Source organism: Xylona heveae, assembly GCF_001619985.1.
Source record: "Xylona heveae TC161 unplaced genomic scaffold L228scaffold_12, whole genome shotgun sequence".
Lineage (NCBI taxonomy): Eukaryota > Fungi > Ascomycota > Xylonomycetes > Xylonales > Xylonaceae > Xylona > Xylona heveae.
In genome coordinates, this window is record NW_017264204.1 from 154,059 (window position 1) to 176,673 (window position 22,615).

A 22,615-nucleotide genomic window follows, 5' to 3' on the forward strand; every position below is an offset into this window, starting at 1 on the left:
CAGAATTCGGCTTATCGCCCGACTTCAGGAGCTGCAAGACTGTCCAATGCATGTCGTGCTTGCATCCATGCCGAAAATAGGTCAGACTCGTGTTGCAGTCGATGAACTCTTTTTTCTGCGCAAATCGCTCGGATTCACATGTTCCGGAGGTACACAGTGTTCACCAGCAGTGGGATCTGCTTAGCGGTGAAGGGATGGACTGCTTTTCTATGCCGACAGCAAATTTCGCGACATTCGTTCCAGTCAAGTCCCCTTCTTTGGTGTGGAGTACAGAGGTACTTGGTACATATCGAGCCCCGGTGGGGATCGATCTCTTGAGAATCGAGGCAGTCAAAAAAATTGTCGTTAGGCGAGCCGAGAGTCAATCTTACGATCTTGTCGCATGGCTAAAGAAGGATCACTGGCCGGCTTTAGGACTAAGGCTGGCGTTGTCCGAGGCGAATGGAGTCATTAATTATTAACGGGAACAGGGAAAATGAGAGCAAGAAGCTCGGTCGATTCGGGGTGCATTCGAACTCGTTTAGAGCATCATCGGTTGCTAATGGCGGACAGGGGTTCCTTGGTGTGAAAAGCTGGCTTGGGAAACTGAGAAGCTCTTGGGACTTTTCCTTGCAAATGCCAATGATGCTGCATATGATCGACCAAACCCTTCGGGGGTGGGGAGTCGTTTCTAGCTCTTGTCACTTGAACACTAACCGTGGCACAGGTGCCTGTCACCACTGAAAAGGGGAAAGTCTACATATGATGCGCCAAGCTGGTCTTTACCAAGCTGGGCGGCTGTGACCGTGAACAAGCAGGGGTTTTCTATTTTGTAAACCATGCCTGTTGGTTGCGCATATGTCAGGAAAATCCACAACCCCTGCACGAATCTAAGGGTTACCGGTGCCAGCACTGTATCTGGATAGAGCTAACGCCAATGGCTCGACCTCTCCAGTCCCGACTGGCCAGTGCAAAACGAGAAGATGTCTACAATGGCTAGGACCCTCTGCTATTCATGCTTGTTGACCTAAGTCAAGGCTTATGTATAGACCCGCGCCAGCAATGGAATCGTTTCCAAAACGGGAAGAGCAATTATTCCACTCTGGAACTTTCCTGCCTGACAGCGACCAAATCGGTGAAAGATCCACGAACATCACAAAGCTGGTCCCTTGCACAGACCAAGGAACCCTTTCCTCTTCCCGCGCTCATCGTGGCCACGCCGAGAATTGCCCAGCCAGCCGGCTCGAAGGGCATTGCATGGGATCCATTGACTCTGAAGGCTAGAGCAATAATTAGAGACCGCTTTTGGGGATACCACACGTCTAGATGTCCCAGACGAGTGAGGCCAACACGCCTTTCTGGGATGGCCCTATCGCCCGCGGCGGCCGGTGCTCGTGGCTGGACCTGACCCAATGTTTTTATTCCGGCTCGACAGCCAGCATATATTATATGCCGACCTGCTGCAACTGCCGTGTGTTTCCTCTTGCTGCTGGTCTCTCGTGTCTTTCGTTTTCCACCACAGCTGTCCTTCGCTTTACCCATTGACGAGGCCCGTGTTGCGGAAGGTTGTCGTAGGCCGCCATATCGAGCCCTTCGCCTTACCGGCTCGGAGCCCTTGAAAGCACGATTATCTCTGCGGACTATTCAGTGTCAACTGACTCGATTCCTTCCCTCTTTGCCATACCTGTTCCAATTTTTCTGTTGTTATTAATTGATCCATCATCGCCATGAAGTCCATCAAGTCGTATTTCGCGCCGGCCTCTAAAGAGAGCGCACCGACGCCTGCTACTGCGCCAGACCCAGCTCTTACGACCCCCAGAGCTCAGTCAACTCCTGGCGTCTCAGGAAAAGCGACACCAGCTGGTTCAAGGCCGGTTTCCATCTACCCCGTCGGAGATTTCAGAAATTCGACGATTGACGACATTACCGAAATCAAGAGCGATGTTATGGTCAACTGGCTTCGACAACGCCAGTTGGAAAAGCTCTGGGCAGCAGACGACGTTGAAGGCGAAGGTGTGGTGTTGAAGAAGGGCAAAGGGTCGTTTACCTGCTGTCCAGCCACGCTTGCTGAGGACCCGGCTGGGTTGTATGCGGCCGTCTCCCGTCTCAATGTAAAGGTTAGTGGACAACCGCCATCACGGAGCGCATCTCCTTTTACCTAGCTGACTGTGACACCCAGGTTGCCATGACGGTGAGCACCAGAGTTATCAAACTCTTCCTTCGCCGCCAGGATATCGGTTACGTTCCTCTTCCCGATGGTCTGCGTCTGCAGATTCTCCCTAGCATTGCTTATTTGCCAGAGTCTCAGAAGCATCAATTCGCGGCATTCATCCAAGATGTTGGAATTCTCGTTGTCTGGGACGACGTTCCTCGTGACTTGCTTGACCGCGCTGAACGGATTGAGAAGCAACTGATGCAAATGATCTGGCGCGAAGAAACCGACGAGAAAAAGGACGAAAACAGCGTCGTCGTCACCGAGATCCCTGGAAGCGATATTGATGGCTACGACCTCGAATATGCTCAGCCTGAGAAGCCTCGTGAGACTGTATTGATCCAGGCTTTTTTGAGTGGACTGACGCTGGTTTTGGTCATTGCTGCTATGGGCGCCGGTTGGGGTCGGGTTGCGCAGGAAATTGCCATTGACGGTCAATACATCCGGATTGCGTTCGTTGCTGTCCTGCCGTTGCAAATCTGGCTGGCTCTTGTGAGGAAACCCCCTCGTATTCTCGTTCAATGAATGTCACGTACTGATGACGATGGATCTAGTTCTTTATGCAATCGGTTGCTGGCTGCGTGGCTCAGATCATGGGACCTATCAGTCAGATGAACAATAACAGCAAATTTTACTCTGGAAAGGCCCCTCGCAGACTGCACCGGGACCACAGAGCTTTGCCGCATATGACTATTCAGTGCCCTGTCTACAAGGAAGGCTTGCACTCGGTCATTGAACCTACCATTCGCTCGATCAAGGCTGCCATCTCAACATATGAGATGCAAGGCGGCACGGCTAATATCTTCATCAACGATGACGGCATGCAGCTTATTCCAGAGGAGGAGGCTCGCATGCGCCAGGACTTTTACGAAGAGCACAACATCGGGTGGGTTGCTCGGCCGAAGCACAACCCTAAGCCTGCCGATGGCGAAAAGGTTTTCATTCGTGCTGGTAAATTCAAGAAGGTGAGAGTTTTGGTTTTCCTTGAAAAGGTGACGCATCGTGTGCTAAAATGCTTTGCTAGGCCTCCAATATGAACTATGCCCTGGCTGTCAGCAATCGTGTTGAGGAGAAGCTCGAGTACGTCGAGCGCAACGAGTACTGGACCCAAGAGGACGAGAATGAGGCATACCGCCGATGTCTCGCCGACATCATCCGCGAGGATGAGGGTCGCACTTGGGCTGAGGGCAACATTCGTGTTGGTGACTACATTCTTCTGATCGACTCTGATACTCGTGTTCCGAATGACTGTTTCTTGGACGCCGTTAGCGAAATGGAGCAGAGCCCCGAAGTTGCCATTATACAGTACAACTCTGGTGTCATGAACGTTACCGACAGTTTCTTCGAAAGAGGCATTACGTAAGTCCCCTATCGCTGCCATCAGTCGTACTCTTGCCAGTCAGCTAATAATTATTTTGCAGCTTCTTCACCAACCTTATCTATACGGCCATCCAGTACGCCGTCGCTAATGGCGACGTTGCTCCTTTCGTCGGCCACAACGCCGTGCTTCGTTGGGCTGCCATCCAGGAGATTGCTTACGAGGGTGAAAATGGCGAAGAGAAATTCTGGTCTGAATCAACGGTGTCCGAAGATTTCGATATGGCTCTACGTCTCCAGTCTGCTGGTCACCTTATTCGCTATGGTGCCTATACTGGCGATGGTTTCAAGGAGGGTGTCTCTCTCACCGTGTACGACGAGCTTGCCAGATGGGAAAAGTACGCCTATGGGTGCAGCGAGTTGATCTTCCACCCTATCCGCTTCTGGCCCGTTCGTGGTCCTTTTACTCCTCTCTTCCGAAGATTCATTGGATCGTGCATGCCTCTTCCGTCAAAGCTTACAATTCTGGCCTACATTGGTACTTATTATGCCATTGCTTCTGCCTGGATCTTGACGCTCGCCAACTACTTCATCATGGGATGGCTCAACGGCCACTACGACCACTACTACGTTGACTCGTTCAAGATCTACATTGCCATCATCGTCGTCTTCAACTGCCTTGGTAACGTCTCTTTGGCTGTGCTGCGGTACCGTATCGAGGAGAGGAGTCTCTTCTCAGCTCGTGAGTTGCCCTTCCTTCCCCCCTCCCAGAGATCTTTCTGTCTTTTGAAATCATTCATCGCTAACATGTTGGGATGAATAGTCATTGAAAACTTCAAGTGGATTCTTCTTCTAACCGTCTTCCTTGGTGGTATCTCCTTGCACTTGAGCCAGGCCATCCTGTCGCACATGTTTGAGATTGACATGAGCTGGGGTGCTACAGCCAAGGAAGTTGAGAACACGACCTTCTTCAAGGAAATTCCCAAGCTCCTGAAGAAGTTCAAGTTCACCTTTATCTTCTGTATTGCCATGGCGGTCGGAATGGTCGTCCTTGCTCACGTCGTGCCTCCGCTCTGGCGCATTGACTTGTTCGTCGCCATCTGGCCCCTCAGCACCATTATCTTCTGCCATTTCTTCTTGCCCATTGCGCTCAACCCCAACCTCATGCTGTTTACCTGGTAATTATCAGGCATATTGTTTCTGAGATGGAAAGCGCGCTTCTTTTTTTCTTCTTTCGGCTTGCAATTCGGAGCACTGAGATTTTTTCTCTTCCGAGCGATGGGCTTTTTTTCTTCTATACCTAATTTGCATCAATGTGGCCGAATTCGGGCGATCCCTTATTCTTTCTTTTCTTCTCACGATGGATGACGACTGAATCGGCAGTATGGATAAACAATTTTTTAATGGCATTGGAGCGTCCAGAGCGAGCTCATTCTTCCCACCCTCCTCTTTTTCGTTTTACAAAATCATGTTGTTTTCTCACTGCATATGCATATAGATTATATGTTGCTGTTGTTTCTTCTTCTACAATGCTTACGAACGAGCATACCGCTCGAATTGCTTTCTTAAGTATACATCTTGATTCCGTTACATATTTGGGATACCTCTCTCCAGCCAAGCGAGCTGGATATAAACAATAAAAATACTAATCTTGGGTTCAATCCTTCTTCATATTCCCTTTATTCGCGCTGTCCTTTCTCGCCCCCAGCCATTCGAGCGACAGGTAACTTATGAACTAACTACCTTACCTAGCCCTTTTGTTGATCCTTTTGCTCACCGCGCTGCTTGACCACCTCGGCTATCACTTTCCCCGTCTCGGTCTGCAGATTCTCGAAGCCCTGAATGATCCCTTCTCTATCACCCTTGCCCATTTCCTGGCTCATCTTGAATTTCCCCTCAAGGCGATCAACCTCAATCTCGATCCCGATAATGTTCTTCTTCAACAGCTCCACATATCGCTCCGGCGCATCGCTCACTTTCCAGTCGTTCTTGCCCGCCGTGTATCCCATAATCCTCGTCTCGCTGTGCCGCGTCAGGTCGCTAATCTGTTTCCCCAAAAACGCTGACGTCTCGTCGCATGCAGCGTCGAAATATATTTTTGCCCGCCCGTACACCTGCGCCGCGGCGTAGTTCCATGTCGGCACCACTTTGGCCGTCGCCGGTTTGGTCTCGGTGTAGAATTGCGGGGTCACGTAGTGGTGGTGCGGAGAGGTGAAGACTACGAGGACTTCTTGCTCGAGGACATTCTTTGGTGTTTGCTGCTGCTGATTATCATCACTGCCATTACTGTTTTTCATTGTCGACCCTGAAGATCCTGTAGAGTCCGGAGAGGTAGAGCCTGAGGTCAACGACTCAATAATCGCCTTACTCTGCGGATTCTGTCGGGCCAAATGACCCCTCAGACGCCCCGTTTCGGTCTCGCTCGACTCGTCTTCCACGTCAAGCACAAATGGGACATGACTGCTTTGCAGCAACGGAAAGGTCCCCGAAGAAGACGGGATCGCAGTGGTGAACATCCCCAGGGGATTGTCCCGGATTAATTGCCGAAGGACGCGGAGGTCTCGCTCTGCGTGGGCGGCGCGAATGTACATGACGGTGAGACGTTTTGTAGATGAGTTGATAGATGTACTTGTAGGTGAGTTGTAGGTGTGATTGTGTGTGTTGCAGATAGTAGTATTCCGTTCCTTTTCTGGCCTCGAGATGTGCCCGAGAGAGATGTTATATGAGTTGCAAATGAATCACAAGCCACGAAAGGGTCTATGTATGCATATAAGTATAAGTATGTAGGTATGTAGGTATATATATACAGTATGCCTGCTACGAGTACAAAATATGGGGGTTGAGAGTCTGATATGACTCTAAGAAAGACGTTATCTTGCCCTGTGTCATACATTTAACTTAGGTAGCTAGCAGTTATCGATAACTACTTGACTTACACAGGTACCAGCCTAGAGAATGACGGACTCAACTAATCAGCGTACCTGGATTACGGAGTAACCATTCGCAAAAAAAAAAAGCCAAGCATGTGAGTCAGGACAGGGTAGGTCTAGTGGGGGGTTATTAGTTATATACTAGTGAGCTTTCTCCGGATCTCCGGTGCGAGTAGCCTCCCGCCCAGCTAAACTCTCTTAGGAAGTTAACTGGAGAGCCCACTAAAGGTACTCGGACTATTGGGTGGGATGGACCGTGGACGTTCACAAGTGTCACACCTGCGACAGTTTTGCATTCTTGGACTGACTATTACCTTTATAGAAGTTGAAAAGAGAGAGACAGAGAAAAGACGAAAAAATGAAGGGAGAAAACAAGGAGGAAAAAAACTAAAACTAAAAGAAACTAGAAAAATGACGAATATAACAATGTCAATTGCAGGGCGTGCTGCGTAAGGTGTATTACATTGATATAATGGGACAAAATCCTCACAGGGCTCTACGGACTTCGAAGAGACACTGACAATCCATACATAAAACTGGGAATATCTTCATCAATCGGAGTCTACGACTGATATATAATTTGCCTTGCCAAAAAAAAAAAAAAAAAGGGCGCAGAAAAGAAAAGAAAAGAAACGAACAGAACAGAAATAAAAGAAAATTAAATATCGTCTACCAACACAGAGTAGTCCCGGACACAATGACAGTACCAAGCCCTCAAGATGTCACGGCAGGGCCTGCTCAAAAGGAACCATACATTATTCGCGCGGCCAAATCGACAGACGCCACTAGCATTGCAAAACTAGGCGCACATGTCTTCACCGTCTCATTCGCGCACTCTGTAGCACCGCACGAGCTGGACGCCTTTTTAGAGGAGTCATACACACCTGCAGCAATCACCAAAGATCTTGCAGCCGATGCCACCGATGCCGCCGCCGACGACAACAACAACAACAACAACAACAACAACACAACAAGGGATATCATCGTCGCCACGGACGCGCAGGACGACCAGATTATTCTAGGCTTTGCCTATCTCACCCGCGGCAGCACCGATGCCTCAGTGGATCATCTGGAAAGCAAATGCGAGCTGCAGCGCATCTACGTACACCCTGCGGTGCATGGAAGGGGAATCGGTCGTCTACTAGCCACAAGAGTTGAGAACATGGCTCGAGAACAGGGCTTCAAAAATATCTGGCTCGGAGTCTGGGAGGAGAATGCGAATGCCATAAAGGCATATGAGAAATGGGGGTATCGACGAGTTGGCGACCACGATTTTGTCATTGGCACGGTTGTACAGACGGACTATATTATGTTGAAGGACTTATGAATGAATAACTTTTTTGGTTTTAATGATATTTTTTCCCCTTATAATCTTCAGAATGTGGATTTGTGAAGTAAACTCTCTGCAGCTGTGCGGCTCTTGTCTCCAAGCTCTGCTCGACATTGTTTAGCAGGTTTTCGTGTTCTGCTCTGTTTGCGTCCTGTCTGGCAAACTTCTACTCGAAAGAATGTCTGTAATTGGTAAATTCTGCTGATAGCTGTTCGAGCTTTTGCTTGAGGATTGATCATGGTTACTGGATCCTTGCTTCTGTGATTTTCGGATTCTAAAAAATCTTAGCTTTCCCTTATTTTAAAAGTACCCGGATTCATGAAAATTATATCAACATACAATCTTTTCCAACTCTTTTGCCATTTGTATGGCAGTATTAACAAATCTCTCCCCGCGAGCACCTTCATTAGGTACCTTATGTACTCTAACATCATGAAAAGTAACCTTTCCCCCCCAAATAATGGAGGCCTTGCTGGTTGTTTTACACAACTGAGGTAGTTCCTTTTCCTCGTTAGCAACTTGAAACAGCATAGTGACTCCATGTTCTCATATCCTCTCGAGGCTGATATTCTATACTTACTAGTTTCTCTTTCTCTAGCTCCCTCAGCCGATCTGCAAAGGGAATCAATGCCTGGAGTTTCTTGCCCTCATCTGAGATGAGCAATCCCTCACGTTCATGGTAATTGGTCATTGTGCGTACAAGAAGCCAAGGTAGCTGGGTAGATTACAGTACGTATGGACACGTGCTGGCCGGCATGTATCGCAGTCAGACACAAGGACGACACGGCCACCACCAACATGCCAACTCTGTCAACTCACCATACGCAAGGTATGGTGAGTGTTTCCAGGGTAAAACCCTAACTGGCCAAATGGGCCTCACGGGCCACTGCCATATTAGCCAGATAAAGGTAAAACGTAGGACCAAGGTTCAGGCCATGGATCGGTGGAAACATGAAAATGTGAGGATTCAGAACTCGACGACTCCACGAGAATGCTAGGAATTGTGGAAGACCGCAAGCGTGGCCCTGAGGGATCCACGAATACTCGAGTCCATGATCTAACAGTTGGCGAATCAGCTATGCAAGAGCACGGTATTTTCTCAGTAAAGTCTTGTTCCTTGTTTTCTCGTCATTTTTGTATAGCAAAGCCGTGTAGATAGTTTTCAAGCGCAGGTTTTCATCTGGAGGATTAGCCACTCGGAGCAGCTCAATGGCCAGAGTTCATGTACATGAATCATGACTGCAATTCTTGACGTCTCAATTTGCTTCAGACGCTTGATCGTCCATTTGAGAATCTTTCCTGAATGCGTTTGTAAAGCTGATTTTCAGCAATTTTGAGTCGGAGCCCTCTGCTTTCCGCTTTTTATAAGCTCAGAGTCTCAGAAGCACAGGAAATTCTGTTTTCCTGGCCAAAAGAGCTGAAAACTGCCTTAGTGCTCGTATTGAGAGCGTCTTCTTGAAAGCGACCAAGATTTCCAAAGTGCCGGTTACTTCTTTTCGTAGGTTTAGTTTCGATTGGTTCAGAGTTGCACAAGACCATTTATGAAAAAAACAAATAATTCTGCAGGCTGCTGCGCCGAAGCATTTCAGCTTCGAATTCCTCCGTTGCTTTAGCTGCTAGCACGTCGGAGGAAAGCTGTCCTCAAATGGATGGAACTTGTTCGCTCAATATCATTGTAATTTATTATCTGGCAGCCCTGCAGCAATCATGTGTCTTATCTGATGAAACGATAGGTGATGTAATCTCGTCGAAGGTTTCAAAAAGTGGCTTTATGAGATAGCCATTGCAAAGGAGAAATACAATCTGGCAATTTCGATATTGGCAAGTACTGCCTTGAGTTGATAAACTTGATTGTAACCAAAACAAAATACGGCGCAAGGTTGGTGATTCTCTTCGAGCAGGCGGGAACCTAGAATCGTTGATTCTTGGCTGATGGCGTGCGCTAGATTTTAGCTCTTTGCTGTTCTTTCAAGAACAGGCTGGTTGAAAACTTGGATATCTAAGCTTCCAAGAGTATCAGTCTTCCAATCATTGATTCACCAGCAAAACGCCTCAAACTGTAGTTGACGCGTTACCGCGACTCTATTTGGCGGAACTGGCCAAGCGTTTCCCTCAATCTCATCAAGTAGCTTCCACGTGGGTGGTGAGTTTTAAAAGTCTATCATTCTTCGATTAATACGTTTAAATTTATTCGGGTTTTCTTTGCTTATTCGATCTCGCTTTGCTGATCTGGGCTGCTCCTCGTGCTCTCGCTCTTCGAGTGTTCCATCAAAGTCAGAACAAGTAACTGGGCATACGGTGCGTAAGTAAATTAGTAAGTTAGTTCATACATTAGCAGCGTATTCGAATGGAGCTGCTAGACGACAATGCAGACACGTAACTTCACAAAATACCGATGAATGAGTATGAGAAGTGATATGTGTTTTAAAAATCGTTTTATATTGTTTATCGGGCCTAGCCACAGAGGCGGCCTATAAGGTTGGTTATTTTGAGATGAGAAGTTGCGTTTGATTACTCTTTTTGATCGACGAGCGACAAGAGTGAGAGCGGCAAGTGGCGCGCCAAACTCCTAACATATGCAAAGATCTGACACGCAAAAGATGATGAAAAGGAAATCTCGTGAATGTGCATCGTTTCAACTCATGACCGAGAAAGGAAAATATTAAAACTCAATGTAAGAGTCAAATCGAAACTGAGACGCGAGATGCTGGGCAATGCGAAAGGCGCAGCAGGTCTGGGTGTCTAGTAATGAATCCGCAATTCGTAGAAGAGCCGCGACGTATAGTGCGTCCGTAAACTTTAGGTGGTCGGACAAGCCAGTAAAGTCGGAAAACTTTCCCCGGCGGAAAAAAGGTCGATAAATAGAAAAGAGGAATGAAAAGGCTCGAGAAAAACTTTTCGAAATGGCCACAAAGATGCAGAACATGTCTAGTATGAGGAATACATGTTGCGGAAGTCCTGGGAATTTTTGATTCGCCCATTGGCATGCCGTCGAGAGTCTGACAGAATATGCCTGAGGAAACCAGTCATTCTGTCAAGAGCTTCGTCGGTGATTTCTGTAAGAGAAACAAAAAATGTAAGTCTATGTGCATTCGGTGGAGCGCGAGGGGTTGTATTTATAGGCTTGGGAGGCCTGCCAAAGAGGTGGAGGAAAACCAAGTTGCCAGGTGAATGGATATGAAAGACTTACGATAGTGAACAATCATTCGGGGTCCACGCAGACGCAGGCCCCATTCCTCGCCTTGCTTCACCCATTCTTGTGGGGAAATACCAGCGGCGCTCAGGTCAACCCAGACGTGATTTGTCTGAGCGGGCAGAACCAGCTGCCCGCCGAGTTCCTCCCAAACCTCTGCGATTCTTCGGGCATTCTCGTGACTCTTCCTGAGCAGAACAGCCTCGGAGCCGTTAGGGTCTCTGCCAAAGGCTTCATCGAGAGCGGCCCAAGCCATGCAGGTGACGATGCCGGGCTGCCGTACGTGTCCACCAATGCTCTTCATGATCCATTTAGAGTGAACGATAAAGTCATCCGATCCAACCAGAATACTGCCAACGGGGGCACCAAGTCCCTTGGTGAAGCACATAGTGACACTATCTGCCTCGGCACATATTTCCGGAAGGGTACAGTGGCCAGCGGCAACAGATTCCCACAGGCGGGCACCGTCAATGTGGACCTTAATTCCATGTTGACGGGCAAACTGACAGATTCGCCGAACCTCATCAAGAGGCATTGTCACACCTCCAAGCGGGTTCTCGAGGTGAATCAGCCGTGTAGGGCAGTGAAACACGTCTCCACGTTCCTCGAGGACAACATTCTCCTTGATGTCTTCAAGTGTCAGATAAAGCCCATTTCGGGGCATCACACTCTGCACCAGCGCTCCGGTCAAGCTCGCAATACCACCAGCTTCGAACAATAACGCATGACTACGCTTGTCACAGAGAACAGCCATGGGATGCCGCGTAAGATGGGAGCGAAATGCCAGCTGGTTCCCCATGACTCCAGAGAGAGCAAACAAAGCCGCCTCTCGTCCGGTAATCTGGGCGAGATGCCGCTCGAAGGCAGTCATACCACCCTCATTCCAAGCGTCATCAAGTAGAACGTTTTGAACGGATTGAAGCATAGCGTGCGTAGGAGTTGTTACGGTATCACCTTGACAATTGGCCGTATCGTCAGTGTGTTATTCTTCCCTTCCCAATTAAGGGAGATCAACGGTGAACTCACTGCGGAAGTCGGCGGCAGACGTGCCGGGCTGCTGCCACGAATTGGACCTGACACCATTGGACTTGGGGTGATCCAGTCCATTGGTCGTCTGCTTGTCTGCAAGTTCAGGTACCGTCATCCTGTCCGATGATGAGATCGGTTTTCAGGGTGATTTGGAAGAGTTGAGATATAGAGGTCCAGCGTATGTGTTGAACACGCCACCAAGGTCAAAGATGTGTCATGGTGGACGGACGAGCCTTTAAAAGTGGTCTGGATGTGTGGGCAGGGACGCCGGGCCTACTAAACAGTGCAAACCACAGATTATGACTACTAAGGTTGCTGTACTACTTACTACGGGCTCTATGTGCAACGCAACGGAAACGCATCATTAACTAAGAACCGGATAATGGTGGGGCCCAAAAAGGCCCCTCGCACAAGGCACCGCATCAAAAAATATTCTTATGAGGGAAATGGCTATTTTTTCTCGTTTGGCCATCATCGGGAACGTGGCTGCCCACCAACCGGCGCCGGCAGAAGGACTTTTGAGAAGAAATGGGTTTAGTCAATGAAAAATGGCAAGAGTGTGACTAACGTTTTCTCATCTGGAAGCTTCGGTTTGTATCGGAGTTCTGTTTGATCCACTTAATCTTATCTGATCCACCGTCCTGCGCTATCCACCAGCTCCCTCGGTTCTACTGAGTAATCTTACCGGTTGCCGGACCGGTTTCACCGGGGGGCAACGCTGTTGACAAAAGGGTTGGCGTGGGTGGGACTTAGGTCATCTGGTCGGTGCGGTCGGAGGTACATCTGGAGGATAGGGGGATACACACGCGATGGCATCAACAATGCCATCACCATCATGCCTCCTGGTGTTCCATGGGATACTCCTCAACGAAATAGTGTCATTCATTTCAAAATCCAGAACCTATCAAATAAAGATGTCTCCGAAAAAACTGGTGTCCCTTCTCGAACTGTGAGCAGGATATTCAATGCATTTCTTGAGGTAGCAGCACGTACTCGTCATGTGCAAAACCACACTGGTCGGCCCAAGAAGATAACTCCTGAAATGATAAAGTCAGTGATCCCACAGCTCAATTGCTATTGCATGCGTTCCCTGAGCTGGGAAGAGCTCTTAGAAGAGCTTGGATGGGAGATATCTTCTCGCACATTACAGCGGGAGATGAATAGACATGGTTATTTCAAGCATCAGGCTTCAAAGAAGAGATACTTGACTGCAGAGCAACAACACAAAAGAGCCAATTTTGCAGCAGAACACCAGCATTGGGACCTCAAGAAATGGAAATCTGTCTTCTTTACTGATGAGGTACATTTTGCCCTCAATATGACTGGGACAGACTGGGTCATTCAGACAAAAGGAGAGTGTTACTGTGTGGAATGCATACAATTCAACTTCAAAAAATCACCAGCATTATTCCATTGTTGGGCCATGGTTGGCTTTGGGTACAAATCCAAGCTTGTTTTCTATGATACAGCTGCTCGAGGAGGCAATTTGACACAGGAAGAATATAGGGATAAAATTCTAAAGGAGCACGTAGCTCTAGAATTCAAAAGGCTTCAGCAAGAAGGTCAATACAAAATCCTACAAGAAGATGGAGATGGCAGCCATGGAACCCAAAGCTTGTGCAATCCTGTTCGAGAATACAAGAATGATCAAGGCATCAACCATTTCATGAACTGGCCACCATATTCAGCAGACCTGAATATTATTGAGAATGTATGGAGGATTTTGAAACAACGGGTAAAGCGCTGGAAGGCTCGCACGGAAGAGGAGCTCAAGAATGCTATCTTAGTTGAATGGGATACAATCAGTCAGGAGGAAATCAATAAGCTTGTTGAATCTGTGCCACAGCGCATTAGAAAAATGTATGAGCGACAGGGGAATCATACAGGTCATTAATTAGCTGAATTGAATTTCATCGCATCTATCTATTGATCCCATTGTTGATGCCATCGCGTGTGTATCCCCCTATCCTCCAGATGTACCTCCGACCGCACCGACCAGATGACCTAAGTCCCACCCACGCCAACCCTTTTGTCAACAGCGTTGGGGGAAATGAGGGACAACATTGTGCCTTGATGGTTGTTACCGACCGGAGGGGCTTTCTCTGGTTAACTATCCGTCGCACGGAAGTAGGCGCACCTTTGGCCCAATTAGCCCGACGACGATCCTCCGCGTGCCTGGCATGGGATCTAACTGTACCTTGCTGTAGGTGTGCGAAGGTAGGCACGCAGCAGCCACTCGATTTCGCATCACCGTGCCGGGAACATGGAACGAAGCTTGAGACATTCATTCAATTGAAGCTCAATTTTCAGCAAGCATCCCGCAACACAAGTCATTGTCACCGTGGAGCGGAAAAGTGCAAAATGGTAATACAATAGGATTTATGGCGTGGTAATATTTGGGATAGATCTTCCCTCCAAATTGGATTCCTACCTGTTCCGATAGCAACGAAAACAAGGTCCAATAAAGTCTTCAAGCCTTTCGAGAAGATCAATCGCCTCGAGCTGCTTGTTTTGAGCGTACCACATCTTGGCTGTTCTCTTTAAGGCTTTGTCCATGTTACTCCGTACATCATTCAAAAAAGTCCTGACCGGACACGTTGTATATGCCACCCTGCCACTTTACGAAATTGCCATATGGAAATTCACTGATATTATAAAGTTGCTTGGGGAAAGCTCCATAAGTTATTCATCTTTCTCTATTGCATTTGAGCTGGGCAAACTAAATTATCCTACTCAGAACCTATCTGTCTCATGTAGTATTCGTCCGAGGGGTCTGGGGTTGGGTTCTCGCTTGGCGAAACCGACTGCGTCATCGTTGACTACGACCAAACAATTCCCCAAACCGGTTGTTCGAGGTTCCTTCCTCCGCTGTGCAAATAAACTTATCCTCTGTTCTGTTACCTTGTGGAAGGCATCTATTGCTCATACAACAGACCAGATCCTAAGAAATCTATTCGTTCTCCCACAGCATCAATGGATTGCCTTCCCATCCCGTTTGTTTGTTTCCAGTGCGGTACCGACCAAAATCCGTGTCACTGTAAGGTCGTTGGGCCGACTCTCGGATTTGGTGTCGCCATTGTCATGGCTGTAAGTTGTCGACGATTAACAGCGTAACGAGGAGCCATTGACTCATCTGTCAACCTCTAGGTCGTCTGCTGGCCTGCATCCATCTTCTGCGGCTGCTGTGCGACAGACACAGGCAAAAAGTGAGTTTTCCTCCGCCCTAGCTATTGGAATTGGCCTCTCTGTCGTCTCTTAATTGTACTAATTATATATTTTCCCAGGATGCTTGCTGCTCCTGCAGACTCCAGTGGGGCGGTCAGTAATGCAATTCCTTTCTGATTAGACGCGTTGCCGAAAAAAACGACGATGGATGCCCCAGAGTAGTCCTTCATTAAATCATGACGATTGAAGAATTGGGTCTTAAGATATCAATGGCGTTTCAGGAATACTGTTCACCGAGGGCTATAATTTGCTGTTAATTTTGAGGAGCCCAAGCAAGGTATCGGTTTCTCAAACCGCCGCTCACTCCTTCAGCACTAAAGGCTTGGGACTGGGATGGAGATTATTATTATAAATACTTATCACTATTGATGATTTAGGTGGAATTCTCGCTTTCGCACAGCCGGACAGGGGTTAAGCAAGCCGCAAGCCCAACAAAGATAACCACTCTGTACAGTGAATTATGAACGTAGGATACCGTTGCCTCCAGGTCTTTATAGGTGGAAATGTAGCTTCTCCTTCCGTTATTTACTTGTCTTTACCGGTCCCTCAAAGTCGCTCATTTTGAGATATTGTTATAAGATACTTGTTGAATTGCTGTTAAATGCACACTTCACGATTCACAGCTACATCCAAGGACATTCAATGGCTTCTCGTCCGTCATTCGAGGATCTGAAGCCATTTCTAGTCGCCGAAAATGTATTCGTGTTCCTTCCTCCAGTGATTCCTGACTCTTCAACCAAGCTAGAATATTTTCTCTCCTATACAGCGAACGAGAGGGTCGATCAGACCGCACAGTTCTTGCTAGTGGATATTCTCGCGACCCAGGCATGGGAGATTCACGCCTGGCCTGGCAAGAATACTATCTTGACAGACGAGGACTTCCAACAGCTCATAGAAGACTTCTGTTCAGAACACACTGCGTCAAAAACCACTCGTATTCGAGAACTTGAGCAAGACGGAGAGGCCGTGGATGAGGTCTCGTTGATTCAGATACCAGATAGAATTCAGGGTACGATAATATTTTCGAATTTTCGAATCTGCGCGAGTTGAGATCATGCTTTTACTCATTCTACAAACTAGACCCTCAAAAGCCAAGCACGCAAGGCTCTTCTATCAAAACCACGCCCATGACTCCGCCAAACCAAGGCAACAAAGGAAGGCGCATCAGTGCCCCATTTCGTTATTACAGACCGGGGAAATGAATGTTTGTTAGCTCTGTGCAGGACTTTGAATCTGGAAACAAACAAACACAAATCCTTTTGTTCATGTGCATGCTACTGCTTGGGGTATTATTTCATGAGCAGAGATTATTCAGATGGTGAAGGAGAACGTGTATAATGCATCTGACAGTGGTAAACTTTCCAAGACATTTACTGGTACAAAGCTTTTTTCTAATCTGTCATCTTCGACCGGTTCTTCTGTTGTTAGCACCTAAAAGAATCCTAGGTTGAGCCAGCTAATAGAGCTGGATGCTGAGGCTGGATACTTGACCAGATCGTGTGCTGCTGCTAATAAGGCCATCTGGCTTAGAGTAACCTTGATAAATGGCATCGTAAACAGATCCACATTTCTTATGCTTCGAATGCTTCGAGAGACATCTTTGGTGAGCTTAAAGGGTCGACTGGCACTCTGAAAGATGCACCTAATGCGTCGTGGAACATTAATGACGCTGACAAAGTCAAGCCAGCATAGCCAGTGGGTTTTGCGGCTTTCTTAACGCACAATGAAAGGCAGAACGGACCGTCAGGAAAAAGACTGAGTCATTCATTATCTCGGGCGCCTTTCTATTTACCGTACTGCTGACAGATATCAGATAGAACCACGTTTGGGAGAAGCTAAAACATTTGATTTGGCCAAGCCACAAGCTGGTGGCGACAGCTTCTGAAGCTGTGACCGATAAACAAAGATTATCAGGAGAAGTTCAACTAGGGACGGGTAGATAGCCGATTCATTGTGGAGGAATTGACGTGGATTGGCATCAAAAGATCGTACAGCCACATTTATTTCTTCACGAGAGGTGGATTGTTTTATTTCTGGTTAGGCTCACAGGTCTAGGCAGAGGCAGTCACAGTCCAAGATTGGCAATTAGTCTCAGGGGTCGAGCAGCCGAGCAAGACAGTCCTAACTCAAACATGAACTCCCCCGTCTCCGCCGACACAAAACGGAGCTTCTTTCGCTTCCCGCGCTCCACCCGTTCGGCAGCTTCCCCCATAGGTCCACTTTGGCGGGGAGGTATTATATACCTTGACCTCGCTCATGACCCAGCAACGCTCCTTTCTCGCTATTCATTGCCATCAGTCGATTCATGGAGGCGAGCACCAACCTGCAGGGTGACTCGACGTCCCCGGATATCCCTCCCCCCACAATCTCCACCTCTGCCGTGGAGTCTCTGACTGCTGAAGACTTGCCTGCAAAGTCGAACAAGCGTCGGAACCCAGGGACCAGTTTGCGGGGAGTCGCCAATCTGACGCCAGAGCGTCTGGAAAAGAAGCGCGCAAATGATCGAGAAGCGCAACGCGCGATACGCGCGCGCACCAGGCATCAGATCGAAAATCTTGAGCGGAGAATTATCGAATTAACTTCGCAGCAACCCTATCAGGAGCTTCAATATCACCTACGGCAAAAGGAAGCTGTCCAAGCGGAGAATGCAGAAATACGAAGAAGGTTGTCCTCAGCCTTAGCCATTTTGCAGCCTCTCTTAGGCTCACACAAATTTAATGGTGCGTGTGATTTAGATCAGATTTGATTTACCTTTTGTCGAATGGTTTCAAGATCGAAGGACCAATGCAGTGAGCATCATCAACTAATTGCGAAAATGTAGAATTCACACCTCCGCATCCACCAGCTCAAGTCGGTCCTTATCATCCCTCAATTGCAGGTATCCAGGGCTACCCCAGCCCAGCCGACAACGATGCGCCAATAGTGCAGTCGTCCCAGGCACCAGCTGCATGTGAGCCTCAACGAGACGCGCTCGGCTCAGCAGGCTCAACGTTGGATGGAATGGGTCCAGCCCCTTCATGGCGCACTGCGGCCGTACCGGCGCCTGTCGGTCCATCTAAAACCTGGTCTCCTGTCCATTCTGTTGGCTCTCAAAGAGAATCATTAGGGCGGGGGATAGATGTGGGCACCTCGCGAGAGCGATTAGGCTGGGACTTTCTACTTGATCACCGTCAACGTCTGCCCTCTTTCGGAAATGAACCTCTTCCGCCAGCCGGACCCCACAGCGATGCTGCTGGTCAACCAATCCCCTTCGGTGCGTGTGAAGCAGATTCAACCATCGCAGTGAAAGCCTCTAACATCGAGACTGTCTCTTAGATCCCCAGCGCGTCGAGCCACGGAGTAGAGCATCGGTGAGCACGCCAACACCTCAATTGGGCCTTGATCCAGCAACCGTAGATTCGGACGGAATCTTCCAGGCATATACAGCAGCTCCTCGAAATTGTGCAGCCACATGTCCGTTAGATAGCATTTTGCTCGACTTCATTGCAGAGCGACGGCAGCAGATTGCGGATGGCGTGCCCGAGAAAAGTGTTGTGGGCCCGCCGATTCCCAATTTTGCATCACTTCTTCACCCAGAGCGAAGTTTATACTCTCATCCCTTGTCCAAAGTGCTGACCGATATCTTGTCGCGCTTTCCTGCCTTATCTGCCCTTCCCGAGAAAATCGCCGTGCTTTGTGGCATGTTTTATTTCTTGCAGGTGAGGAAATCACTTAGCTGGAACTATTATGAAGAAATAATGCTAATATCGACTTGACAGTGGCAAGTATCCTCGACAAAAGAGCGCTATGACCGACTTCCGGAGTGGTTGGTCCCTTGGCCATCTCAAATACTTGTTCCCCATCCAGTGTGGATCGATTATCTTCCTTGGTACATGTCCTAGGCAATCTGAAGTTGTTAATTATATGCACTGACTTGACCATTTACAAGGCCTCGTATGCGCGACAAGTTGGTCTATCACTACCATGAATATCCATTTGAAGACTTCTTTGCGCCTTTTACGACTACTCTCTCCATTAATTGGCCATATAATCCTGCCGACACGCTGATGACGAAACCCGAATCGGAAGAGCTTGTCCTCAGCCCGCTCTTCAATCGCCATTTTCAGAATTTACATAATTGGTCTCTTGGTCCCGCTTTTGCCGCAGCGCTTCCTGGGCTGGCTGAGACCGCAAGGATAGAAGGGGGTACAGAAAGACCATTTATGTCACAGAGGAGTCAAGATACAGCCCATGCACAAGTCTTGTCATCTCATCCTCGAGGCTGAAACTGGTTTTGATTCTACCGGGCGTTGGATTTGTTCCACCGGGGCCGCACAAGGAAATCGTATGCTGGGGACATTACGTATAACTTAAACGAGACCCTTGAAATTGAGCGTCGGCAGCTCATCTCGGTTAAGGCTCCCCGCCACCTGGGCCTAAACGGCAGCCCGCTCGCACCGACTTTCTGCACTAAAATCTCTCCCGTGTCCCCAGATCCTAACACGGACGTCTAATTTCTGCATGGTTGCTTGTTTTTTCCCCAAGGGCTCCACAATGCGGTATAAATACCTAACATGTCAGCAACTTTCCACAGAGTGGTTTCGAATTTATCAGCAAAAAACCAGTTAGAGAGTATGATACGGTCTTATCCGTGTTATCGCCCGCTGCCCCTGCGATTGCGTGATTACGCAGGATGTGGTACAATCAAGGGCGCCTCACCACATTCTGAATAATCGCCAACGCCAGTGCACAGCTCCTTAAAATGCCAGTATGCGCTGTGCGTGAACTGCATTTCTTGGCCGTCCCATCGACGCCATGATGGATTCTTCCGAGTCGGACACAGCCCTCTCGTCGACTGAACCCAGCTCATTAAATGGATCAACCCGCGACGCACTCGGGGATAGACCGACCGATGCGGGACCAGGAGCAGAAATCGGGACTCTGACGTTGAAAGAAGATGTCGCTGGCGGTTTGGGCAGGCATCTTGGCATTGTCTCGACAACATTTCTCATGTATGCTTACTTGAGTAACAAGTTATCCCCATGATGTAATGAACTTGGACCGTCTAACTTCTTTTCTCACAGTATCGGAAGAATGGTTGGTACTGGAATATTTTCGACCCCATCGTCGATTACCAACAGTGTTGGCAGCGTCGGCGCTGCTTTGCTGCTCTGGGTCTTCGGACTAGCCATCTCCTTTGCTGGGTTGTTTGTTTGGCTCGAACTGGGTTGCATGTTCCCTCGCAGTGGAGGGGAAAAGGTTTATCTGGAAGCCACTTATCGGCGGCCTAAACTTTTAGTGACTGTTGTTTTCTCCGTACAAGCAATTCTTCTTGGCTTCACTGGTATGAATTCGACTACTTCCAGATTATCACTGAATAAATTTCAATATACCAACTACTCTTTCCAGCTACGGCATGCATCGTCTTTGCAACCAATATTCTGCTTGCGGCGGACCGCGTAGCCACAGAATGGGAGGCGCGCGGTATCGCCATTGTTGTCATGACTGTCATTACACTTTTGCACATATTCACGCCAAAGGCTAGCGTGCGAATCATGAACGCCATCGGAAGCGTCAAGATTTTCGTTCTCTTATTCATTGTTGCAACGGGATGGGTGGTTTTGAGTGGCAAAGCACCCAATGTCCCCAATCCTGGAGCCAGCTTTCACCACCCATTTGAAGGTTCTGTTACATCCAGTAATCCTTATGCGACTGCATTGTTCAAAGTCTTGAATTCTTTTGCTGGGTAAGCTTTTTTTTTTTTTTTTCAGTTGCCCCTTGAGACTGCTTTGCGTTGAATCGTTTAACACGCAAATTTCCAATTCCAGGTGGTCCAATGCAGCCTATGTCCTCAATGAAGTCAAACGGCCGGTCCGTACCCTCAAAATCGCTGGTCCTCTTGCCCTCGCCACCTGCGGCCTTCTTTATATACTCGCAAACGTATCGTACTTTTCTGTCGGCACGCCACAAGAGATTGCCCATAGCGGCATTACCGTTGCTTCATTCTTTGTCGGCCGCGTCTTTGGCGCCACTGCCGAGCGCATACTCAGGTGTGTGTCCTCTCTCCCTCCCTGTGGCTTGTTTCTGTTCCTCCTTTTTGCCAACAACACTCTTTCTTTCTTTCTAACACATCTTGCACAGCGTCTTCGTCGCCATATCTGCTTTTGGCAACGTCATGACTGTAACTTTTACCCGGGCGCGTCTCAACCAGGAACTCGCCAAAGAGGGTGTCGTTCCTTTTCCCCGCTTCTGGGCATCCACCTGGCCCGTTGGATCTCCCTCTGCCGGCTTGCTTTTACACTGGATCCCCTCGTTTGTTGTTATCGCCGCTATTCCCTTTGGCGACGCATACAATTTCATCATTGACCTCGAAGGATATCCCGGCTCCATCCTCAGCTTCTTCGTCGTTCTCGCAGTCTTTCTCCTCCGCTTCGACCCAGAGACGAAACACCTCCCTCGCCCTTTTCGCGTTCCCCTTCCAATTGCCGGATTTTTTATGGTCGGCCAGACTTTTCTCCTCGTCGCGCCCTTCCTCAGACCACCAGGCGGCAAAGGCGACACTTCGTTGCCCTATTGGCTCTACGCCGTCGTCGGCACCGGCATCCTCTTCTCAGGTGTTGTCTATTGGGTCGTCTGGATGAAAATCCTGCCCTACTTGGGCAAGTACGAATTGCAAGAAACCAAGACTCACCTGCGGGATGGAACTGTCGTTACGGTCTTTGAGAAGGCCAAGTACAATCTTGCTCTATAACGAGTTCATGTCCTAACTCTTACAATGGAGTTTTCTCTAGAGTTGATGTCTACCATTTTTCGTATTACTTCCCTTTTATTTGTTATTTATGCCATCACACGGCGTTGGAGAAGGTCAAAGACTCAAGTCTAAAGGATCGTGTTTATTTTTTTTTTTTCTCTCCAGGGGTTTCATTTTGATTTTATTGTTTATTTTCTTAATTTTATTTTTTCTTTTTTGAGAGAAGTGGAAATTTTGGAGTATGGCGCTTTACATCACAGCTTTAGGGACCAAGGCCTGGGATAGCTTGCTGCTTTTAGGTAACTTACTACTTGTCATTGTGCGTGAATAGATCACATTCAATACGCAAAGCAGTGTAACTTACATTCTTTACATACCTTATGTACCATGTATAGCGGACACGACATACTAGGTAGCTTGATTGCCTTCCCTTTCCTTACCTTACCTTAGATCCTGTCATGACGCGTAGCACACTTCCACTTCCAATGCCATGTGAATCGGACGAATATTAGGAGATTTAAGAAACAAAAGTGGGAAAAAAGATTATCTACAAATTATTTATTTCCCCTTTCCACCCCTCTCTATATCGCCTATCTGCCTACCTACCTACCTACCTACAGTAGAAGAAGAATAAGAGACAATATTGGACAAGAGATATAGAAAGGGGGGG

General features: G+C 48.1%; 9 protein-coding genes across 9 annotated transcripts; 7 read left to right on the forward strand and 2 right to left on the reverse strand.

Annotated features, from left to right (window-relative positions):
• Window positions 1-1,706: 1,706 nt before the first annotated feature.
• L228DRAFT_214578 (hypothetical protein) lies at window positions 1,707-4,690 on the forward strand (the record flags this gene model as incomplete). The annotated part of the gene is made up of 6 exons (XM_018330038.1): window positions 1,707-2,096; window positions 2,159-2,683; window positions 2,746-3,156; window positions 3,216-3,550; window positions 3,613-4,250; window positions 4,332-4,690. 6 exons carry the CDS (start codon window positions 1,707-1,709, stop codon window positions 4,688-4,690), a joined length of 2,658 nt encoding a protein of 885 aa, XP_018185162.1.
• A 566-nt stretch (window positions 4,691-5,256) lies between these two features.
• On the reverse strand, window positions 5,257-6,156 carry L228DRAFT_233685 (putative transcriptional regulator; the record flags this gene model as incomplete). Its single annotated transcript, XM_018330644.1, has 2 exons — window positions 5,861-6,156; window positions 5,257-5,785 (listed from the first exon to the last, which is right to left on the reverse strand). Exons 1-2 carry the CDS (start codon window positions 6,097-6,099, stop codon window positions 5,257-5,259), a joined length of 768 nt encoding a protein of 255 aa, XP_018185163.1. The 5' UTR covers window positions 6,100-6,156.
• A 908-nt stretch (window positions 6,157-7,064) lies between these two features.
• Window positions 7,065-7,854, forward strand: L228DRAFT_250653 (acyl-CoA N-acyltransferase). Its single transcript, XM_018333384.1, has one exon. The coding sequence runs from the start codon at window positions 7,136-7,138 to the stop codon at window positions 7,763-7,765; it is 630 nt and encodes a 209-aa protein (XP_018185164.1). The 5' UTR covers window positions 7,065-7,135; the 3' UTR covers window positions 7,766-7,854.
• A 2,842-nt stretch (window positions 7,855-10,696) lies between these two features.
• L228DRAFT_254260 (l-allo-threonine aldolase) lies at window positions 10,697-12,105 on the reverse strand (the record flags this gene model as incomplete). Its single annotated transcript, XM_018333816.1, has 3 exons — window positions 10,697-10,824; window positions 10,959-11,915; window positions 11,988-12,105. 3 exons carry the CDS (start codon window positions 12,103-12,105, stop codon window positions 10,697-10,699), a joined length of 1,203 nt encoding a protein of 400 aa, XP_018185165.1.
• Window positions 12,106-12,785: 680 nt separating this feature from the next.
• On the forward strand, window positions 12,786-13,892 carry L228DRAFT_250657 (hypothetical protein). Its single transcript, XM_018333385.1, has one exon. It carries the CDS (start codon window positions 12,826-12,828, stop codon window positions 13,882-13,884), a length of 1,059 nt encoding a protein of 352 aa, XP_018185166.1. The 5' UTR covers window positions 12,786-12,825; the 3' UTR covers window positions 13,885-13,892.
• Window positions 13,893-14,825: 933 nt separating this feature from the next.
• Window positions 14,826-15,696, forward strand: L228DRAFT_250659 (hypothetical protein). The gene is made up of 3 exons (XM_018333386.1): window positions 14,826-15,077; window positions 15,138-15,196; window positions 15,275-15,696. The coding sequence occupies exons 1-3, from the start codon at window positions 14,964-14,966 to the stop codon at window positions 15,330-15,332; spliced, it is 231 nt and encodes a 76-aa protein (XP_018185167.1). The 5' UTR covers window positions 14,826-14,963; the 3' UTR covers window positions 15,333-15,696.
• An 87-nt stretch (window positions 15,697-15,783) lies between these two features.
• On the forward strand, window positions 15,784-16,722 carry L228DRAFT_285560 (hypothetical protein). Its single transcript, XM_018336351.1, has 2 exons — window positions 15,784-16,224; window positions 16,296-16,722. Exons 1-2 carry the CDS (start codon window positions 15,858-15,860, stop codon window positions 16,415-16,417), a joined length of 489 nt encoding a protein of 162 aa, XP_018185168.1. The 5' UTR covers window positions 15,784-15,857; the 3' UTR covers window positions 16,418-16,722.
• A 798-nt stretch (window positions 16,723-17,520) lies between these two features.
• L228DRAFT_270941 (hypothetical protein) lies at window positions 17,521-19,480 on the forward strand (the record flags this gene model as incomplete). The annotated part of the gene is made up of 5 exons (XM_018335463.1): window positions 17,521-17,935; window positions 18,037-18,468; window positions 18,531-18,913; window positions 18,974-19,083; window positions 19,144-19,480. 5 exons carry the CDS (start codon window positions 17,521-17,523, stop codon window positions 19,478-19,480), a joined length of 1,677 nt encoding a protein of 558 aa, XP_018185169.1.
• A 532-nt stretch (window positions 19,481-20,012) lies between these two features.
• Window positions 20,013-21,945, forward strand: L228DRAFT_214585 (high affinity methionine permease; the record flags this gene model as incomplete). Its single annotated transcript, XM_018330039.1, has 5 exons — window positions 20,013-20,206; window positions 20,279-20,538; window positions 20,604-20,940; window positions 21,023-21,244; window positions 21,336-21,945. 5 exons carry the CDS (start codon window positions 20,013-20,015, stop codon window positions 21,943-21,945), a joined length of 1,623 nt encoding a protein of 540 aa, XP_018185170.1.
• Between the last annotated feature and the right edge of the window lie 670 nt (window positions 21,946-22,615).